At 39.0% G+C, this 20,918-nt stretch overlaps 1 protein-coding gene across 1 annotated transcript; it reads right to left on the reverse strand.

Moving 5' to 3' along the window:
- Nucleotides 1–64: 64 nt before the first annotated feature.
- rbms2b (RNA binding motif, single stranded interacting protein 2b) lies at nt 65–19,665 on the reverse strand. The gene is made up of 14 exons (XM_020635140.3): nt 19,506–19,665; nt 12,928–13,127; nt 9,967–10,025; nt 8,266–8,357; nt 6,057–6,214; nt 5,652–5,731; nt 5,430–5,539; nt 5,282–5,328; nt 5,097–5,190; nt 4,958–5,008; nt 4,729–4,839; nt 3,923–4,003; nt 3,762–3,843; nt 65–2,828 (listed from the first exon to the last, which is right to left on the reverse strand). The coding sequence occupies exons 1-13, from the start codon at nt 19,572–19,574 to the stop codon at nt 3,766–3,768; spliced, it is 1,230 nt and encodes a 409-aa protein (XP_020490796.1). The 5' UTR covers nt 19,575–19,665; the 3' UTR covers nt 65–2,828; nt 3,762–3,765.
- Between the last annotated feature and the right edge of the window lie 1,253 nt (nt 19,666–20,918).

Below are 20,918 nucleotides of genomic sequence, written 5' to 3' on the forward strand. Positions count from 1 at the left end.
TAAAAATACAAACCACAGTGAAAAACTTTTATTTAAAAAAAAAAAAGACAAGCTTAAAATCAAACCAAGTTAAAAGTTTAATAGCTGTAGGATTTTCTTTCTATCAAGACAGACCTGTATGATGGCACAGATAAACATTAACTGAGGGTAGGTTGTTTCACAAAGCAGACTGACAAGCACAGACAAAAATGAAAAATAAACAGCAAACTGACCTTGTGTGACTTTCAACTTTCATGACCTTCAGCTAAAATATTTCTAAATATTTAGCAATCCAAAATTAGCAGCAATAGTTTATCCTTTTACTTACCGTTAAGTGTCACGAGTTTTCTTCAATAGTTTGGTTAAAATAATGGCAAATTTAAAAAAAAGCAATCTAAAGTTGTAAATAGTTATTTGCTTCATAGATCTCTGTTCAGATTAATTCAATATAAAACAAAATCTCTTCAACATCAGCAGTGCATGAATTCGATTTTTTTCCAGTCTGAGTTCTAGAACACTAAATGTTAGTAGCACTTCACCGTCCCTTCCAGTGAAATTTAAGGCATTTCTGTGAAGTTTAACGTTCTCCTGGAAATAAACTGTTCCATGGTTTAAAAAAAAAAAAAACAGACATCAGTGACTCAGCAAGAAAGTTAACAAACAGGAGGAGACATAATCCCAACATAAAAACTGCAGCTGGATGGGATGGAGAATTAATTAACATCTAAGAAAAAACCTATAGTGTCCTTTCAAAATAAAAGTAAACTAGACAAGTGAGCCATCCATTCACATAAAGAGCACCAGCCACAGATTTGATAGAGTTCCTAAATTTCTGACAGTCATATGAAGGACCACTTTTTGGTTTGAAATATTTCCCTTTTAATGTAGCAATGAATGAACCATAGATGAACATGTCTGTCAGAAAACAAACCTTTTCTGTATTATATAAAATGATCGTCATGTGAGCTAGGATGTGAAGTCATAATGTGAGGTGTTTCTCGGATATCTGTAGTATTGCATTTATAAGGATAATAAATAAATTGCATAGATCGTCAGACCTTGGGCATGTTTTCCGAACATTGGACGGAAGAGTTAAAGGAGGTGGACACAGTACCAGCTGTGAAAAGCCATGAGACCTGCAGTCGTTGGTTATTGCCTGTGAACCTTGGACACAAACTGGATCTACATTGCTCTGGCAGGATGAGGTAAGTCAAGGTTATTGAACATATTCTGTTACATTGATCCCAAATGCTTAGGGCACAACTCTGTAACAATGCATCTGAACCTGGCATACATGATTCATCTGTGTTTAGGAGTGCCGTCATCTGTGACACAGACGTAACTGAAACGACTGATAGAAAAACAATAAAGCCTCTTAGTCATCAAAACGGAAACCAGACTAAGAACAGAATGCAAACATACAACAAATCTCTTTCCAAATTAAAAAAAAAAAAAAAAAAACAAAGCTCAAAACATCTAAATCTCACTATTCAAAGCACACAACACACTATAAAAATAAAACCAAAGAATCTTTGAAAAATAGGACAAATCTTCAAAACTGAATAAAAAAAGGAAATAAGAAATGTAAAAACAAAAAAAACATGACAGTGAAAAACAGAAATTTAGAAACAGCAACAGCCAGTATGAAAGAATCTCTATACTGGTCATTATAATCCACCTTGGTTGTGTTTTTTTTCTTCTGAAAATTAAACAGGACAGAGCTACACTTTACCATTTGATCTCTGTGTCTGTCTAGGAAACACTTCATGCTGTGATTTAAACATCCTGTCATTGCTTTAGAAACTACATTTTCAGGATCTAGTCCCATCCAGTTCCCCTTTTTATACAGGGGATGTGAGGAAAAAACAATTGTACATCAAATGGACACGTTTGGTCATACGTTTTCAAATAACTGCGGCATTACTTCAGAGGGGAGGAAATCAAATCAAAGCTGACAATACATTTAAATCTCTTATTTACAGGCAGCTCTGTGTGAGATGTGATCCCTGTTAAGAAACTTTGGATTTAATCATAAGGAGCAGCTCAAAAGGATCACATATCTAGAACTTTCTTTGAAATCTCTGGAATGCTAGAAATCGATTCAGCCAATCTTAAAGATGTCTTTTCTAAATGACCGTTATCCCTCTTAAATTTCTCTTCCTTGTTTTTCGCCTGATTGTCTGAAGCTTTTATCGAGATTGTTAGAACTATAAACTATGAGAGAAGTGCCAAAAAAGAAGCAATACGGCTTCAGCTGAGGTTTAACACCTGATGAGCCTTGAGAGAAACTAATTTACGTCAGCACCATATCCATCGACAGCACGATTCATCAGCTTTTTCAAAGACTTCTGCTTGTTTTTTCGAGCCTTGTGTATTCAAATATTTGCAGCGATCAAAGTAGGACACATGGAGCGAGAAACACAGCAAAACGAAGAATTATGTACAAAAAGGCAGGTTCAAATCATGAAAGTATCAGACAAAAAAGTGAAGTGAAAACAGTATATCTTACAAAAGGTAAAAACATAAAGCATGGTGTTGAAAAGTTCCCTGGTTCAGAAACCTTTGAAACTTGTGTAGTGTGTGTTTGTGTCCTTCTCTAAACTTCCATTTATCTAAATGGATGCCCCTTCTTCAGATATTTCATTTCCTGGTTGATGCGCTCTTTAAGCTTCGCTTGCTTGGAGAAAAGGAGTTTGTTTGAAATTATGAGTTTGGAGAAAATATCTTTTGCTTGTCCTTTCTGTGTAACAGTTTTTGTTCCCCCAGAGCGACTGCTGCTTGTAGAGTCACTGTGCACGTTTTCAGCACGTGGGCCCCTTCTGAGGGTCGTTCTGGCTCCAGAGGAAGATCTAACACAAGATGACAAAATAAATCAGTTACAAATAAGAAATCGTATTTTTTATTTCATGTGCAGTATGCCTTTTACTACAGGCAAGTTTTCTAGTCATGTTTGAAATATTCCCTTTCAAATCATGTGCAAATTAACATTCAGATCTTTTTTTTTTTTTTTTAATATATAGATTTTTTTTGGACAGGACAGTTGAAGAGAAACAGGAAATGTTAGAGGTAGAGAGTGGGGGATGACATGAAGCAAAGGGCCGAGGTCCGACTCAGACCTTGGGCCGCTGCAACGAGGACCCCAGTCTCCGTACATGGGACGCGCAACAAAACGCCCCTGTTTCAGATCATTTGTACTATTACTTTTCATGTTCTGAGCTATTTTATGTTCATCATAACATGCAACATTCCTTTTCAATTTCAGGCGCCATGTGCAATATCACTGATCCAACCATCATGCTATGCTAACACCCTCTTTAAATTAACTTTCACTGCAGCTATCATTCATTATCAGTTTTCATTATGATCATGTACAATCCATCTAATAGCCTATGATATCTTTCCTCATTATCTAGTGCAATATTAGTTTTCAACTTTTCACTGCCATTAAATATTACAGCCAATGATGCCATCGCTTCTGTACCTGACAGACTTTGGTAATTAACTTAGCATACTTCTATTATTGTGCTATTTTCGGATCTGTTTCTTTGCATTCAAGCCTCATCCACTTCATATTTGAATTTTATATTTTTGTTTTTTTGGATTTCATGATATTTGATGGGTTTTTTTTGTCACTCTTACTGTAATGTTGGAGTATTCAGTGTGTTTCCTTCGGTATATCTTATCTGCTATAGTCTCTTTTTTTCATTATTTTAATAGCTGGACAAAAAACACTTTTTCGCTGCATGCAAAATCAGCATGCACTAGCAACGATCAGAACCCACCTCTTCACTTGTTATGCTGGTAGGAGTAGGTTGTGTGTTCTGTGGGTGTCTCTATGGCAACAGGTGGTTGGACAGCACTTTCCTGAGAGGGAGGTAACCAATGAGTGAGTGTTTCACAAAACATTTTAGTGGTACACTGTTCTATTCAAATAGAGCATTACCTCAACTGAGATGTTGGTGGCAGGCACTTGGGTGTACTGGGGGATGTAAGTCCCCTGCATAGATGTGTTAGCAGGCATATACTGCAGGAGAAGGGTGGAGAAATGACAGTTACTTATATTGCATCTACACCGTCAAATAATAATGTGGTCCAGATGACTCAAGTCTGAAACTATTACTGTCTAATAGTAACTAATTCAGCCTCCAGAAGATCCCCTCCCACTTTCTTTAGCACATATATGTAGTGTTTTTCAGCTGCTGCTCTGAGTAGAAAAAGTGTGTTTTTTTTCTGATTGACTTTTTTTGGCCTTCACATCAATTATAGCTGCACTGCTAACTGTAATCATTTCCAGTTTATTGTTTGTTCACTTGCACTAAAATTGTTGAGGTCGGACCCCTTTTTTTATTTGGATACAGGCAGCAACATATTAAACTGAAATAATAGTCATACATGTTTTACACCATACAACATTTGATCAATGTTAACACAAAGTATACATATAATTCTTTTCATTTCACTGTTTCTGAAGTAAAATTAGAGCGAAAACAGATCAAGTGACCTGCATGTGGGTATAAAAGCTCTAAATAGGCATATGAGGAGAATGTTGTATTAATCACAGAGCATGGAGCCTTACAGAGTAGATTCATTTCATTTTAAACATTTTTTAAAAATGATTTTCTTGGGAAATTTGCACCAAGTTCCAATTGAAAGATTTAACAATATGAATTAGGTCAATGTCAAATATTTTGCTTTTTCATCCAACTGTATCCATCGTCTTTGTGTTTGAATGCTAACTACTTTACTGACTGTGCCACTGCTGCCCATGGAGAGGTGGCTGAGCTGTTGCGTCAGGGGCCCCATCATGGAGGTGGGCTGCATGGACATGGTGTGGTCCATTCCTGGTGTCAGGACTGCTCCCTATGGAAAACAAACAGAGCTGTAACACTCATTGTTACGACTGAGACGCTCTTGTTCAGTCAAACAAACTAAAGCAATATTAAAAGGCAACAAAAACAGGGAGGTTGAAGACACTCACTGTGGGCGGCATGATGTATGATTGGTGATGTAGCCAGGATGGGTTGTGTACCTGCAGGGTTACCACGATTAGATTGCACAACTGGTAAATAGGTAAGAACATGTGAGGTATTTCATAAGCTTAGGGGATCTGGCACTACCTGGTATGTGGACACAGGTGAATGCATGTATGGGGAGAGGGAGGACGGTCCAAGCATCCGGTTTGGGGCAATGCTGTAAGGAGAGGAGTAGAACCTACAGAGAGAAACACAAAACTGTCACCACAAAATCATATCATTTCCTCTGGGTATATACTAGTGATTAGACAGAAATAAATGGCACCGACCCGTTCTGTAAGGCTGTGGTGGGGTCATAGGTTAGGGTCATTCCTCCCTTGAGGAAAAAGACAAAGGACTGTGTTATTATGAAGCAGATCAGCGAACCATAACCCTGGCTCTGTTTTTCGAGAGGTCATTAGGATATGTAGAACTCACATTCTCCCCATCTCTCGCCCAGGGCCGGCCATTCTGCAGATATTTCCCTTGGCTCTGACGCTTCTTCTGGCCTCCATCGGCAAATTTACACAACAGTGGCTCTAACGGCACTAGAACAGTGAGTTATGTTATATAAAATGACATCCATAGACAAACATGTGCACACTTTTCTTCTGGAGATGTTGTCTCAAAAAACAAGAAACAGCAAAAAAGGAACCTCACCTGGAACTCCAGGTGGAGTCTTAATATATTTTCCATTAAAGTGTTGGATGATGGCTTCACATTTCTCTGTTGACTCCATCCTAAAGGAAAGGGGCAGAATTAGAGTTCATTGCAGAGGATCACTGTTTTTTCACAGTGAAGCAGGTTGCAAAGTAAATACTTCCAGTTGGAGAATTTCTACCTTTGCTGGCCACCAGAGGGCTCACTCACCATGATTCATACTCAAAAGTTTGTATGTAACTTGGGACAAGTTTCAGGTTACATAATTTACATATTAAGCAATACTACAGGTCTGTTGGGCAGTGGGCCCACCAGATAATAAACCTTCATAGAAGCAAATAAGGTGGTGACCAAACACATCTGGACACAAATCATCTAAATCCATATGAGACAAAGAGCTTTTACCTGGCAAAGCCCACTCCCCGGCTGGTTCCATTAGCGTCACGGAGGATGCGAGTGGAAATGGCCTGGCTGAAGGGCTTCAGCATGTTCTCCAGCTCCTGCTCGTCCATGGACTGAGGCAGGTTGGAGATGTATAAATTTGTGGGGTCCTGCTCCTGTTGCTGTACACGGGGGAGAAGCCAAAAGAGGATTAAAGAATGAGGAAGTAGAGCAGACAGAGCTCTTAGGTTTCATTATCACAAAGTCGGCAGCTCTCCAAAAGTCAGAGTAGAAGAGAGAAATTGTAGAGGGGTTTTGAGGTTGAAGGATTATTTCATTTTTGCCTTGCATGGGAAAGAAAGCTGCATAGATGAGGTCTCATGTGAACAAAGCCATTTAAAGATGGTGGAGATAGTTCTCTGGCTGGACTTCAGCTGAACTTGTCTCTATTTTTTCTTCTTCTAATCTAATTCATCCATCTAAGAACTTTTTTTTTTTTATTCTTCACTTTCCTCTCATCATCACCCAGTTATAATTACCATAAGGGCAGCAGAAGACAGGCTCTTTGTGAGAGACGAGCCTCTTGAGAGGATGAAAGCGCAGGTTCCAGGGAATGTGATATCAAAGCGTAATTACATTGCAAATGGCTCTCCAACCATGGACGATCTAAAATGATTATGTGCTCTCGCTTGGTTGAAAATCCCAGTAGAGACGTTTTGGACAAAGATCTGAATGATCTGAAGAACATCTAAAGCATTGTGCTATCATCTCCCCACCAGGCAAACATTAACAACCTGTTTCCTGGGTCACAGTAACAAGAAGTCACATGCATTCAAGAATGGGGTTACTTCTGACCAAAACAATGCAGTAACAGAGGCAAGATCTGCTGTGTTGCATAAATACAACAAATTCTGCAGCTTTTCAGAATCTGATTTTATTGGAAAACACCATGTAATAAATTCTAAAATAAATGCAACTGTTTCATTTTATGCTCTTGAAGTATACCATGCTGTTTTCCCCCCTTTCACCTCCAGCTCAAACGCATTTCATTTGAGTAACAGCATCTCGCAAGATAACCAATCTGCTCCCCCTTAACCATTCTGCATATTCATTATCTCAGATTGCAAATGTGATTAAAAACCTGTAAATGCTGTGTGAATTAATTTCCATCCAATGAATTATGCATGTGCAATCACTGCGACCTGCGTTGAAGGTGATTTCTCCTTCACCTATCTCCACCTCCTCATTCTCTTCCTTCTTGCAGCAGTGCAAACTACAAATGAAGCTCAAACCCAGGAGAACGAGCTGAGCGGAGAAGACCTGCTGTGGGTTTTGAGCGTGAATGAGTCAGACTGAGTCAGAGAAAAAAGTGACGCTAACATAAGCCCTGTTGTAAACCCGGAGTGAAGTAGAGAGGGGAATAGAGTTATTTTGTGAGCAAGGAGCCGTATGAATGTCAGTGATCCAGCTTAACCAGAGATCAGCTTTCCCAGGGTGTTGGGTGGGTGCATGCATGTGCATGTGCATGTGCATGCTTGTGTGTGTGTGTGTGTGACATAATCCAGTGGAGTGCATGTGAGATTGTCAAGGGTGCTGCGTGTGTGTATGTTGACAGGGCGGGTGGCTGGGCAGAGGGCCCTGCTGACTGGGGAGCTGCTCAGACACTGAGTCAGAAGCCACCAGGGAGAACAGACAGGTCCTTTGTACAGACAGCATGCTCCCAATACACCGTCACCACTATGAACACACACACACACACACACACACACACACACACACACACACACACACACACACACACTCTCACACTCACACCTGTGTGTATACACGGAAACTACACTCTTGTTTTTGCACAAACATAATCTTTAGTGTATTAATACCCATTAACACACTGATTCAACCACACACCCATTTGTGCAGGAAGTGCAACACCCAGAAAACACACAGATGTGCACGCACATGCAGACTGAGGCTTAATTGGCTTATATTCATTAATCATTTAACAGAAAAAGTGTGCAATAGATAGAGAGAGAAGGGTGGCTTTTAAAGAGAATTTCTTAAGAAGGAGAAAAGTACAAGGAACCTTTCTTTCTGATCAAGATATATATACTTTTTTTAAGAATTCTGAGTGAGTGCTGGGTCAATTTCAAAAGGCAGAGACTCTCAACCTCTGACCTTTAAGTTGTAAGGAAAAAAAACAGCGAAGCACTCATAACTGCAGCAGGGTTCTTACCTTGGCCATCTGAGCCTGAACTCCACCTGCCTTCAGCGCCGTCACCGCCTTCTGAGCAGAGGCCGGACTGTCAAAGTCCACAAAGCCATAGCCTGCAGGGACAAAGACATACAGCAACAACTACATGTTATAACTATGCATTGTTATGTGATACCAGTGCCTTACTGTACAAACACACAGACATGTGATTTGAACTAATGAAGCACACAGTGTGGTAGTGTTTGAATCTGATGAGACAGCCAGCCATGTTTCAAATATGAAGTGTCTTGTATCAGTATCCACTCCACTCGGACCTTCCAGATCTTAAAGTCTTTCAACCTTGAATTATTATTATTTTGGTAGTTTTGAATTTAAACTTAAAAATAAAGACCAGTCCCATATGCAGATATCCCACGGATACCATTTTCTAAGCTGCGGGCTATGAGCTGCATCTGATCCGATAAATATTTGTATTTGTAAATAATTTTGAGGACCATGATATCCCCCCTCCATCTTTAAATTACCGACTATTTTCTGATACAACCCCAACAAAATTAATTTTAATTTGCAGTTGTAACATGACAACATATAGAAGGCAATTCACATCTCAAGGCAGTAGAGATGTGAAGTTATACAACACATCCCTTTTTATGTCTCAAAATGCAGATGGCATATTTTTAAAGTAGGTATAGCTCAATGCTTAGCACACATTTTACACTTTCCAACCTCAAAAAAAACCACCCTTTACTAAAAAGGAAGTGTCAGCAATGTGCTGTAACTTTCTACTGGTCACACCAGAGCAGATACAATGGACCATTTAGTATTGTTATTCCATCTCTTATGTTGAAAATGTATCGACTGAGAAGTAAAGGTGATAATAAATTCATATGCATATTTGAGACAAACAGCTTTGTAAACAGGACAAAGTAAAAAATACGTTTTAGTTTTTTCTTTTAAGTGCTAGAGAGCAATATTCAAAATATATTTTATGGTCTCCAAATTAATTATTGAATTTACATTTCTAATTTACAGATTCACCTTTTTTGAGTCAAGACAACAGTTGCAAGTATGAGCTACTAAATAGAGGTTCAATCATTTGTCAGTTAATGAAATTTGTCCAGTGACAAACTTATTCTACTAGCATTGGGGGCTACAGTACATTTAAAGTTTTAAACATCTGTAGTGCACTGCTCTTTTTTCTCAAAAACTATACAACTCCCCTCCCACATTTTTTGATTGATTAGAACTAAACTTGCAACATGGTATCTTCACACTTTCCACAACAAATGATCCTGCCCACAAAAACAAGCCTGAAGTATACACAAGTAAGTGCACAATGTAATACACTAATAATTCACCAATATTCATAGAAATGTCATTGTTATGTCCTGTTAGATGAAGTATAGTAATTTCTTTTGTACATTGTGAATCTTTTTTTTTTTTACTGAGACTCATCCTGTCTTTGTAGTATTATTTGTGCTCTTTTTTGAACCTCGACGTACTTGTAAAGGAAGGAAGATTTTGGAGGCTTAAATAATAGTTTGAAATGAAACATGAATGAAAAATATAAAAAGTACTTTGGCAAGAACTTTGCTGTGTTACACATTATGCCACTAGTCTTCTTGCCATACAAAATGGGATTCCTGTCTCCAAGACAGTTTTCAATACAAAGGCAGCAGGGAAACTCTGCACAACCGTTACTTTCAACCATTTACACCTCACCTTTGCACTTGTTTGTAGTCTTGTCCAGGATGGCCTTGGTGGATACAATTTTCCCATACCTGAGAGACAGAGAGGTTTAGGCTTAGCAGTTTTCCTTACATGGTGTACTGAAAATAATATGTTGTTTGAATTAAGCATTAGCATGGACAGAATGTTGATGCAATAAAAAAAAAAAACTTAAAACACCCAAAGAGGTTGTACCCCATGGTAACTGTATGATCATTCACCTGACAGACTTACAATTACATCACCTGATATTTAATGATGTGCATTAGGAAATCTTTAGGGAGGGGGCAACACTTGAATTGTATAAAATGAGATTAATGTCCTAGGGGTTTCTTAATGCTACAAAGAACTATAGATTTCCTATTACTCCAGCTTACACACACGTAAATAAGAATCAAAACTCAAGGGGAATTCAATGTAAAATATGGTCAAAATAAAATGTTTTTAAGTGCATTTTCAGAAAGCCTCACAACACATTATCAATGTAAAAATCTGAAGTATCTTTCCAGCTGGCCGGCTATAGATCCTGCAGATGCATACGATAAAGCCTGGTCAGGGGAAATGCTTCTGTGCAGCAGTGTGTCTATCAGTTCCCATCTCTCCAGGCATGTGCATGCAGTGTAATCTGATATGCCTCTCCTTGGCTGTCCTGTCCAATGCTGGCTCCCAGCCATACTCTCATTCTACTAACCAGCTTCTCTCCAGGCAGCGCTCAACCCTCTTCGGGGTCTTAGTGCCCCCTCGCAATGCAATCCATCTTTCATCCTGTGGCGCTCTGACTGCCACATTTCATCTGAGCTAGAATAGTTACTTTTATAATACACTCTAATAAAAAGGATTAAGCACTGGCCTGATAAAATTCTAATCTGGCAGTAAATCTGTTTGAGTAGTCCAAATTGGAAATTAAACGGCGTCGTTCCAGTTAATTTAGGATTACTTTCCCTGTTGTTAAAAAATAGTATTGAAATCTTTATGCAGTTAAAAAAACACTGGGGGATACTTAGAAAATCTGTTTGTTTTTTACTTGATATTTAAGAAATATCATACCAACTTTGTATTATGTGTTTGTTTTCTAAATATCTGACTCTATTCAACTTCTCCTCAAACTGTGCTCATACATTGCTGGTTAATTGAAGCTCTTTTGTATTATACATTTGACTTCTATATACCATTATTATTTCATGATGCATTTCTGATTCTAAGCCATTAGTTGCCATAAACTAGATTGAATGGTGATGCTAAGCAGGCTTCCTTTATTTTCAGATAAATTATCACTGTCGGCACAGAGCAATCCCACAAGTCCACATCTTCACATTATGTCTCAAACACTAAAACTAAATGCTATACTTGCAGTACTTTCTGCTGACACCGTTGAGATACTGGATTACTTAATAGAGCTCAGAGATCTCAAAGTACATGATGCAGAGCAAAAAGTGGGGCTACAGATTCAGCCATGTGTGAGAGAGCACAGCACGGCCAAGCCTGATGTCCATCCATGGTCAACCACCAGAGACGGACGAGGGCAGGAACCAGAGCGGCAGTGAAGCACCCAGAGAGATAACTAAGGGGCAAGAGAGATGGAGAACCAACCCCCATCTCCTTCTCTCATCCCTCACTCTGAACACAGTACATCTCAGAGCTGCATACAACTACTCTGAGTGTGGGGGAGGGGAGCTTTGGGAGTGTGGCGTCCTGATACTCTGCACACATTTACTGTTCAAACTTGAGTTAAAACAGTTTAATTTCTTCTCTGACAGTCTTTCCTACTGTGTTACATCCTTATTTTCACGCATGCTCCCTATTGGCTGTCACTGGATACGCTTTCCTCTCTTTGTGTAGCTTAACACAGAATAACAGTGGCCTTGATGTGCGCTGCTAAAAGGCAAATTTCATGCAGTGATTTTATCTGCGCTGTAAAAGCAGAAATACAAGAACTCCCCCCACAGAAACACCACCTGACATACAACCCCTGAACTCCATTCACTCCTCCCCCTCTGATTCTATCCATCCACCCCTTTTTTATCCCCCCCTCCTCCTCCTCCTCCTCATGCCGTTGCCCTTGTTTGTCTTTCCCTTTCCCCTGGGCTTGCCGTTTCCTGTAGGGTTAGGCAGCCTCATGTGAGCAATATCTTCCAGACAGCTGTAAAATAGCAGGCCTCTCCCTGCCACCCTCCCTCACTCCCTTCGTTTTTTATTCGCTCCAGCCCCCTGCCCCCCCCCCCCGCCCACTCTTTTCCCCGGCTGTTGCGATCCTCGTCACCAGGCGCCAGAATTCAATTAAGTGAACCCAGATCATACGTCTCAGCTCTGCTTGTTTTGATGTCCTGTTGAGGACCTTGCAAACATATCAGATGGTTTGGATGATGCCGCTGTTTGATGTCTGACTACACAGTGCCCACAACAAGGAGTCACACTTGAACTGATGAGCCACATAGAGTGGTATTTATAGAACAGAATATGACTTTGAGTTAGGATAGCATTGTGTCATTGTCGTCATAACTGTATAATAGAGCATGGAGGAGCTATAATGCATAAATGCTTGAAGGCACGAACGAATGAGTGCGAGAGAAGCAGACTAAACATTCTGTACCTAGTTTTTTTGGAAAGGCTGTGCTTAGCTGGGCCAAACTGAAGGACCTTAGTTTTCAGCACAAATTACTGTTGTTTTTTCCATATGGCCACTAAAGATGGCCCTTTAAAACATCTGGATGAATATATGGCCCTCTTTTACGATCCAGAAATACCTGCTAAGGCTTTCTGTATGCATGTATGGAGTCATGCAATCCTTGTTTCATTCAGTCAGCCGACGCCCATCCATCAATGCCCCCATCACTCTCTTCTCTTTTAACTTAGACTGCAACTGCAACCTGCTTCATGTTCGCAGCAGGCAGCTGGAGAGAAACAAATTGGGTGTATATGTAGAGGTTAGATCTATTGGTTTTTCGGGGGACTTACGGCTGACAGAGTTTGACCAGATCCTGGTCTGTGGTCCCTGGATGGAGGCCGCGGATGTAAAGGTTGGTTTTGCTCAGCTGCTCTCCCCCATTGCTGCTGCTGCTGCTGCTGCTGATGGAGTTGGTAGTGGAATTGTTATTGTGGTTGTTGTTGGGGCTTGGGGGAGCCATGTGATGGTTGGAGGGGGACACATACGTCTGCTGCAAAACAAATAGAGGGGAAAGTCAAATCTTGGACAGTAAAGCAAATAATTCTTTAAGTACATGATATTAAGTGAATAACTAGATACAAAGCAAGAACAGCAAGATAATGGTTTACTTTTTAAGAGACAAGACAGAAAATAAGAAACAGTAGCTGATTAACCTAACGACAATGTTTTGACTTTACAGATCAAAATATATGACATTAATCTACAAACAGATGGAAATATATGAAGCCTTAGTGAGTGTAAGATTGAAGTATGTACATTGAGCTGAATATGCACATATTCATAATAAAAGGTTATTCATATAGAGAGCATCTTTGGTGATACTAAAAGTCTTATGTGTACATAATACTATAAAGGCTCTGAATGTGCCCTGCTTAGCATTGTTGAAACCATAAAATCCCCATCTACACTAAACAAATATTTACTGATAGAATTCATTAATCTCCTCTGCGAGCAAACAGCTGCACAGTCTCCCACGTGCATGCTGTTAGCGCAGGAGATAAAGGAACGGTAGTCCTACAAGATCGTGTTCACTAACATTCTGTGCAACCTGACCTTGACCTTTCTAGTAAAATGTTGTTGCCTGTAAATGTATTTCCCTTGCTTTACAGAAAGATGGGATACAGAATCATTGCTCTGTCTGTATATCTAAAGCACGTGTTTCACAAATTTTCACGACGATCTAGTACAGTTTGTGTACAATACACATCCCTGAAATCTATAAGTGTGCTTATTAAATCAACCTTATTTAATAACAAAGAACTATCAGAGAAATACTGCTTTTGACAGAAATGTAAACTGTAAATGTTTATAGCACACATTGGAACTATGCCTTGTGTAACTTGTGCTGGCAACTGAATCCATTAGCAGAAGTAAGCTAATATCAAACTGGCTTGAAAGAAAGTGGCTAACCTCCACAGTGCTGTCAGAAAGGCCTTTATGCTATGGGTTGAGCCTGAAAGGGGATTGGCAAACAGTTTTCAATGGGAGCTTTGATATATTTCCACTTAAACTGTTCACAGGGAGATCTGTAGATTAAACTGTGCTAACTGTACTTTGTTTCTGGAGAATAATGTTCATATTGGCTTTGTCAAATTGATTTTCATTGGTGCTTTGGGCAGCAAAAGACTAATTACATTCACCACTATTGTCTTTAAGTTGTGGCTAATTGACCTTTTAAGGTAAAGTACTTTTTTATTAAGCGTTATGGTCAAATATATCTCTGCCACAGTCTCTCATAGGATTGTTTGTGTTTATATTAAGGCTTTATATGCACTGTGTTATTACCTTATATATCTACCAAACGTCTGCTGAGCTCAATACGTTAACTGGCAGATTGCAACTGTACACTGCTTACACATGTTTGAATGTTAAAAAGCACTTTGCAGGGACCTTGATCACCTTTAAACATCCATGCAAGGAGAACCTTATATGTATGTATAAAAATGCATGGGCAGATTTTTAAAAAATCCTGTTAAAACATTGCATTGTATTCCCAAATAAACGTGGTATCAAATTGATAAGACAGGAAAACGTCAGCTGAGCTTGGCCTCTGTGTTGCCCTATGCCCAGTGCTGGTGGAGGAGGAACTGTTTGATTAGTTAGGGTCAGCAGGCTCAGCCCCTGGGAACAATGGGATGGCTTGTTGAACACCATAAGGTCAGAACTGGAGCTCCGGCCTATTAACCGAGCAGTAGTTGTCAAAAGACTGCTGGAATCAAGCTAATTATGACCTCTATTTCTCGATGCTGAGGACCATTTTTAACTTCCTACTCGGCCTACAAGTTAATTTGTTATCCCAGAAACACATAATTATGATGGGACATCACATAAAAAAAACTTGACTGCTAAAAGTGAGTCTTTAATGTTCTGAAAATTGAAAAATATATCTCAAGCATTCAAAACTTAAAATGTGCTTCGTACTCACTGTGTTTGCAGTCTTATGTTTGCAATTGAGCACAACTAAATTCTGTCATTCCACGATTCACACACTCATGACATTCATTCCATTGACTGGATAAAGAATCAATTAAATCCACATTCAAGTAACATTTAGTTGCGTTAATATGTGACAGATTAAATTCCGCGATAAAGAAAAACAGAACTTGGATGGACGTAAAATCAACATATCATTTGAGCGCCAATAACCAATCCAAGTACATAATACAGAATGCATTCTTATTGGTCACAGGTGATGTCAGTCAATCAACAGTCAGCAGCTGGAAAACGCAAAAAAATGTGCATAAAATTAAAAGCTTATATGTTGTAGTACTTTGTGTGTAATTAAATCAGCGTATATTGTATTTTATTTCCACAACAGGGTGTTACTGAGCAGTAAATGTAAGCTGTGACACAGAAGTATAGCAGCTACATTATACAACATCTACAGTCGTTAGCTCGCTAGCTGGATGTTCAGAAGTTTGAACACTATATGCACAAATTGTATTATCTTTGAACTTTTTCAAGTTTCACAACAGTAAAATAAATTAATGATGTGCTTTCTTACCATTGACAAGATTATTTTCAACTCTAGATCTATAGCTGGCACAGCCCACTTCAAGCTAACTATGCATGCAGGATTGATACAATATCAAGGATGCTTACTTAGCAAAGAATGAAAATCACTACTGCAAAGCTATTTATTTTTTTTTACCCTAAACTTATTATAAGCCCTGATACAGGAAAGGGGGGACCTTGGTATCCCTTTTTATTTTTTTTATATTTTTTTTACATTATAATAAGGTTACTTACAAGTACTTAAGGACTGTATACTGACATGAGTAGCAACAGTGGTGTTTTGCGAGCTTAATTTTACCCACACTGCAACTGACTTATGTTTTCCAAACTGTTCAAGACATTTTCACTCTCCGTCTTAAAAAAGCTCAAAAAAACTTGGGGCACTATGGAGTTTTGTAGAGAAATGTGAAAGTTTGAGAAGTGTACAGATTCTTTGGTGTTCATTACACAAACTGTCCTCAGAGGAACATTTGGTGGTATGGTTATGGTAGGCCCGCAACAGTGAAACTATAACCCTCCTGGTAGCTTTTTTTTTTTTATCTCCAAACAGTGTACCAGGGACCCAAGTTATTACTTTGAATAAAGTTTTTGTATTCAGTTCAGAAAATATAGCATAGAATTGTTTCACTTCTCCAACTTTCAAATTTCACCACCAAATCTACATAGTGCACCTTTAAAGAGCTCATTTATCTACGTAATTTTCTCTATTCTAGTTCTCTTACGGCAGCAATAGCTCACTGTTTGTTTTCCCACAATCACAGCCTCTTCCTGTGCTTTCCCTTGCCTTCACGTTAGGCGGCCCGCACATTATCAAAAGGGATGCACCTGCAGAGGCTTGAGGAGATAAGATCTGAAGGGAGACCGAGTCTGGGCCCGAGCCTAGCTAGTGAGGCCTGTCTAATTGGGATCTGAGCTTGTTAGCGGAAAATGCTAATCCCTCTCATGTGCTCTCAAGTCAGAAGGTAGTGTCTCATTAAGACCGCACTGCTAGGCTCCTTATGAAAGATGGATGGCAGTGAGACACATCCACACCTACTCCCCATTCACCCCAGTGCTAGATGTTTTACCACCCATGTAAGGTCATTTCTGATGTGTTTGTGAACACGTGAAAATATGCATGCAGAATAAAAGAAATGTTAAAAAATGAAAGTGGGGCAACATTAAAGGTCTTAAATGTTCACGATTGGTAATCAGAGTTCGGATTTTTTCAGTGCAGAAGGTTGCATATCTTCTCAGTGTCCAAAAACCTGACCTCTTGGTATGCAACTGATTCCTAACTTGTTACTTTTCAGTCCACAGCCGCCCACATCAAATTTTTCACGGTTCTTTACCTCCACCACAGTGTCCTACCTCAGCATTCCTTTGCAACACACACATGCTTATGGTTCTCTCCTTTAAGTGGACAGGAGTTGTACAAAGAGGGAGTTATGTTTGTAGGAATTAGGTCATAATCAAAGAAGAAGTCATTATTAAATCAAAATACCAGAGGTGCCACAATTCTACAAAAAAAAAAATGTAATACATGTATCCTATTCTGCCAATGACTTTTGATGTACAGCTGCTCTCAGCCACTTCAACAACACTCAGACAGCACAAAGAAGATGGAATATATAGTGCTCACATCCCGATTACTTTTGAAAGAGTATGCAGTTATAGTTGCAGAATATAGATCTGCTCATTGCCTCATCATTACAGTTGTGCAAGAAGCATTACAACAATTAGCGACCTTTAGCATGTTGCAAAGAAAGCGACTGCACCAGGCAGCATCTGAAGACTGATGAGGTGATTACAGTTAGAGAGAGTCAGAGGTGATGCCTGTAGGGAGCCTAGGTGACTCAAGGACATTTTATCTGAGGTTGAACAACAAGTACCAATGAAAGATTTTTTTTTTCCTTTTGACATTCATATGCACAATTTGATTTATCTGTAGAATAAATTGATTGTTTTGTATTATTTTGAACAAAATACTTTATGTTACCATACAGTAACATTTCTAAAATGCACAACAAAACTGTAAAAATACAAATCTCTATATTGCAGGATATAGTTATTAATGCTCTGCATCACATAGATGTTGGCACATGATATATCGTATCTTTAATTAAAACCAAAATCTGAAATGTATATTCATACCTGCTTTCCTAAAGACACTTTAAATGGCACAGTAGAAAAGATCATACTGTCACAGAATTAAAAAAAATCCTTTTTTCAGCAGCTGGAAGCGAAACGAGTGCAATGTTGGAAGAACGAAATTTAAAAAAAATGATGAAAATCCTCAGCGTCCTCTGGCTAAAACGAGAAATGTCTTATTCCTTACTAAGTCATAAAAAAGAAAACAAAAAAAAACATCTTAACATGCTCTTAAAATAGTATGTTTTCAACAGGTATCAAGCACAGTGAGGGGAGCATAGAGTCAATTCAGAGGACAAGGCATTCATCAGTAAGGAGGAATGTTCATGCTCTCCCTCTCCATGAGAACTGCACCACTGACAGACAAGAAATCAAGGTATGTGAAACACAGAAGAGAGGAAAAAAAGAGAGGGGGAGTTAATCGAAAGCAGAAGAAAGGGGGGGGGGATCTCTTAATCCCTTCTTTTCTCCGCCCTTTTTCTCGTAGTAAAAGACACAGACTAGGGGTTACCACTTGATGCTGGATTTATAAATCTTTCCTCTGAGTGACTTTGGCGCTCAAACAATGAGAAATGTGTAAATAAAAAAAATAAAAAAAGGTGTGCATGTCTTCTGTCAAGGAGAAGGTTGGGGTTTGTAGGACTTTTCTTTAAGTGAGCACATTGTCTGAATCCAGGATTCCAGGAATTCCAGGTCATTAATCTGAGCAATCTGAATTCCTGCCAGCCATGAGGCAGGGAAGGAATAGCACAGGGGAGGAGTGAGGTATTTACTTTCAATGTAGTTAAAGCTCTACTTGAGTTAAGCTGAGATGCAGGCAGGCGTCAACATACTGCATCTCCAATGCTAGTCACACTTAATCTGCATCATTCTGACATGAAATCTCTGAACATTCAGAAAGCTCAAATTCAACAGTTCCCGAACCAATGAAACCATTCATGTCTAATCCTGTAATATCTAAATTTCCCTAAATTGAAAAACATAGTCTCTCCATAAAGAATGGTTAAAAAAACCCAATAACCATGAATAATTCATATGAGCAGACACGCAAATCAATATTGGATCGTTTATGTGCAGCTCAAGCCCAGCTGTCATTGCTTCTTCAATGAGATGCACATCCATCCAAACACAAAGCATCTACATTAGGGCTCTGTAACTTTCCTCTTTTCATGCAAACCCTCTCACTCATCATTAGTAGGACTGAAGGGGTGGGGCATATCGGTACGCGTAAAAGAAGAAAAAAAAAAAACTTTGATAACTTGAGGTAAATTCAATGAAAACAGTAGGCTACCTAAACAATGACGCCGTAAATTGAAAAACCACGGAATAACATTAAAGTAAATATAACCATGGTTTTGTTCAGGCTTGCTTAAGCTTCTACAGCACATATTGCTCTCCTCTATGCAGGCTAGGAAGAGGAAGAGAACAGCGAGGGGGGGGGGGGAAGCGAAGGCAAACTGTAATCTACAGACAACAATGTTACGGGCTCCGTATTAGTTTGTAACAGTGATAACAACAACGTCAAAAAAAAAAAAAAGCCCAAGTGTAAAGGTAGAAACAGTGAGCAACATAGTTTAAACGTCGCCTCTGAACCCACTTTCAAGGACACTGCAGCTTAAACAGCCGAGCAGCTTTTAACAGAAGCGGCAGAGCTCGAACCACTACACCGCATCGAGAAACTACTCAGTGTTTCACAAAGATAGGGCAGAGTGTTGATATTTACCCTGGTGTTTTTGCCGGAGAAGCCGTTGTATGGGTTGATTCCTGTCCTTGGCGGCACAGAGAGCAGCATTTTTACGCGGCGCTGTGTCCGGAGGAACGGAGAGCTGAGGCAGTCAGCTGACGTCAGACAGGGAAATTCAGCCAGGAACAGCGGTAGTGATTGGAGACGCTCTTCCCAGCACTCTATGCACATTATACTCTGGCTGTACGCTTATGTGTTGTATCTGACTTTATGTGACGGGTTCATACCCCAACGGTCCGCTCTTGAACCATTATAGCCTACAACACGGTTTACTCGAGAGACAAACATTAATATATTCTTGAATTATAAATTCCTAACATCTTTTTCCAACCGTGTGGTACCCCGGGGGGACCTAACGCTTGGGTGTCCAGGGCTGAGTAGAAATATGTAGGTTTATAGAGGTCCCAACTAATTTCAGAAAAACAGAAATGATTATGATTTGAATTAAAGCAGGAAGATAATTAAATACGTATGTTGCTAAAACTAACAAAAAAAATACAAAAATGAATAGTTAAAAAGGTGTAAGTAGCCTATTAGCTAAACTTAACAGATAAACAGATGACATATTTTGATAAAGTATGCTGGAAATGTATAGGCCTATGTAAAAGCAACGAATAGATAATTGAAAATGTAAGCCAAAGTAGGCTAATTTGTAAAAAGTTGGAACATACACTAAAAGTTCCCCCAAAAAGTTCCTAACATTGTGACAAACACAGTAGCCTAGCTATTTGATTTGATATTTAAAATACCATGAAAAAGCAATAACCACTCTTTATGGATGGCTAAGTATTGTCTGGTGAGTTACAGGAAAACTATGTGGGATAGATTATGTATTTACACAAAAAAAAAGAATGAACGAAAGAAAAAATAATTGAAACATGAAAAACGCAGAATTAAAAACACAAACATGAACAGAGATGTGAAAGCTCTACATATTCATATCAGCAAAGCGTTAAGTAGATACACTTTCATTTTGCTGTTCTTACATCTAATTTGATAGAATTAATGTTATCTGGGTTGCTTCACATACAAGGAAGCATTCTTGTCCTTGAAAAGTAATGCTTTCATGACAATATACCTGCCATCCACCTTTTGATTAACACCTTAATCACAGTTTCTATAGAACACTTATTTTTACACTTCATGATATAACAGTACCTCTTAATTAATATTCTTGTTTGCATGTTTCAACTCTTGATAAATAACATTGCAACCCTCCATTTTTTAATTCCCTTTGCTTTTAAATAGCTTCCATCATATGATGAAAAAGGTTTGTATCAACAGAAGTTGCGTGGCAACTAAGTCCCCTGACCCTTTTGCCTTGTCTTGCGTACCCTGACTGATTAGCCCCCATGTGTATAGAAAACATATGCAATTGTTCAATCAGCCATA

This window comes from Labrus bergylta, chromosome 12 (assembly GCF_963930695.1).
Source record: "Labrus bergylta chromosome 12, fLabBer1.1, whole genome shotgun sequence".
Lineage (NCBI taxonomy): Eukaryota > Metazoa > Chordata > Actinopteri > Labriformes > Labridae > Labrus > Labrus bergylta.

Excerpts from the sequence above, each read along its gene's own strand:
- rbms2b (XM_020635140.3), bottom strand. The coding sequence starts at position 19,574 with ATGCTGCTCTCTGTGCCGCCAAGGACAGGAATCAACCCATACAACGGC. Across the intron at positions 5,191-5,281 it reads ACCACAGCCTTACAGAACGG|GTTCTACTCCTCTCCTTACA; the intron begins GTCGGTGCCATT and ends TTCTCTCTGTAG. Across the intron at positions 4,840-4,957 it reads CATACATCATGCCGCCCACA|GGAGCAGTCCTGACACCAGG; the intron begins GTGAGTGTCTTC and ends TGTTTTCCATAG.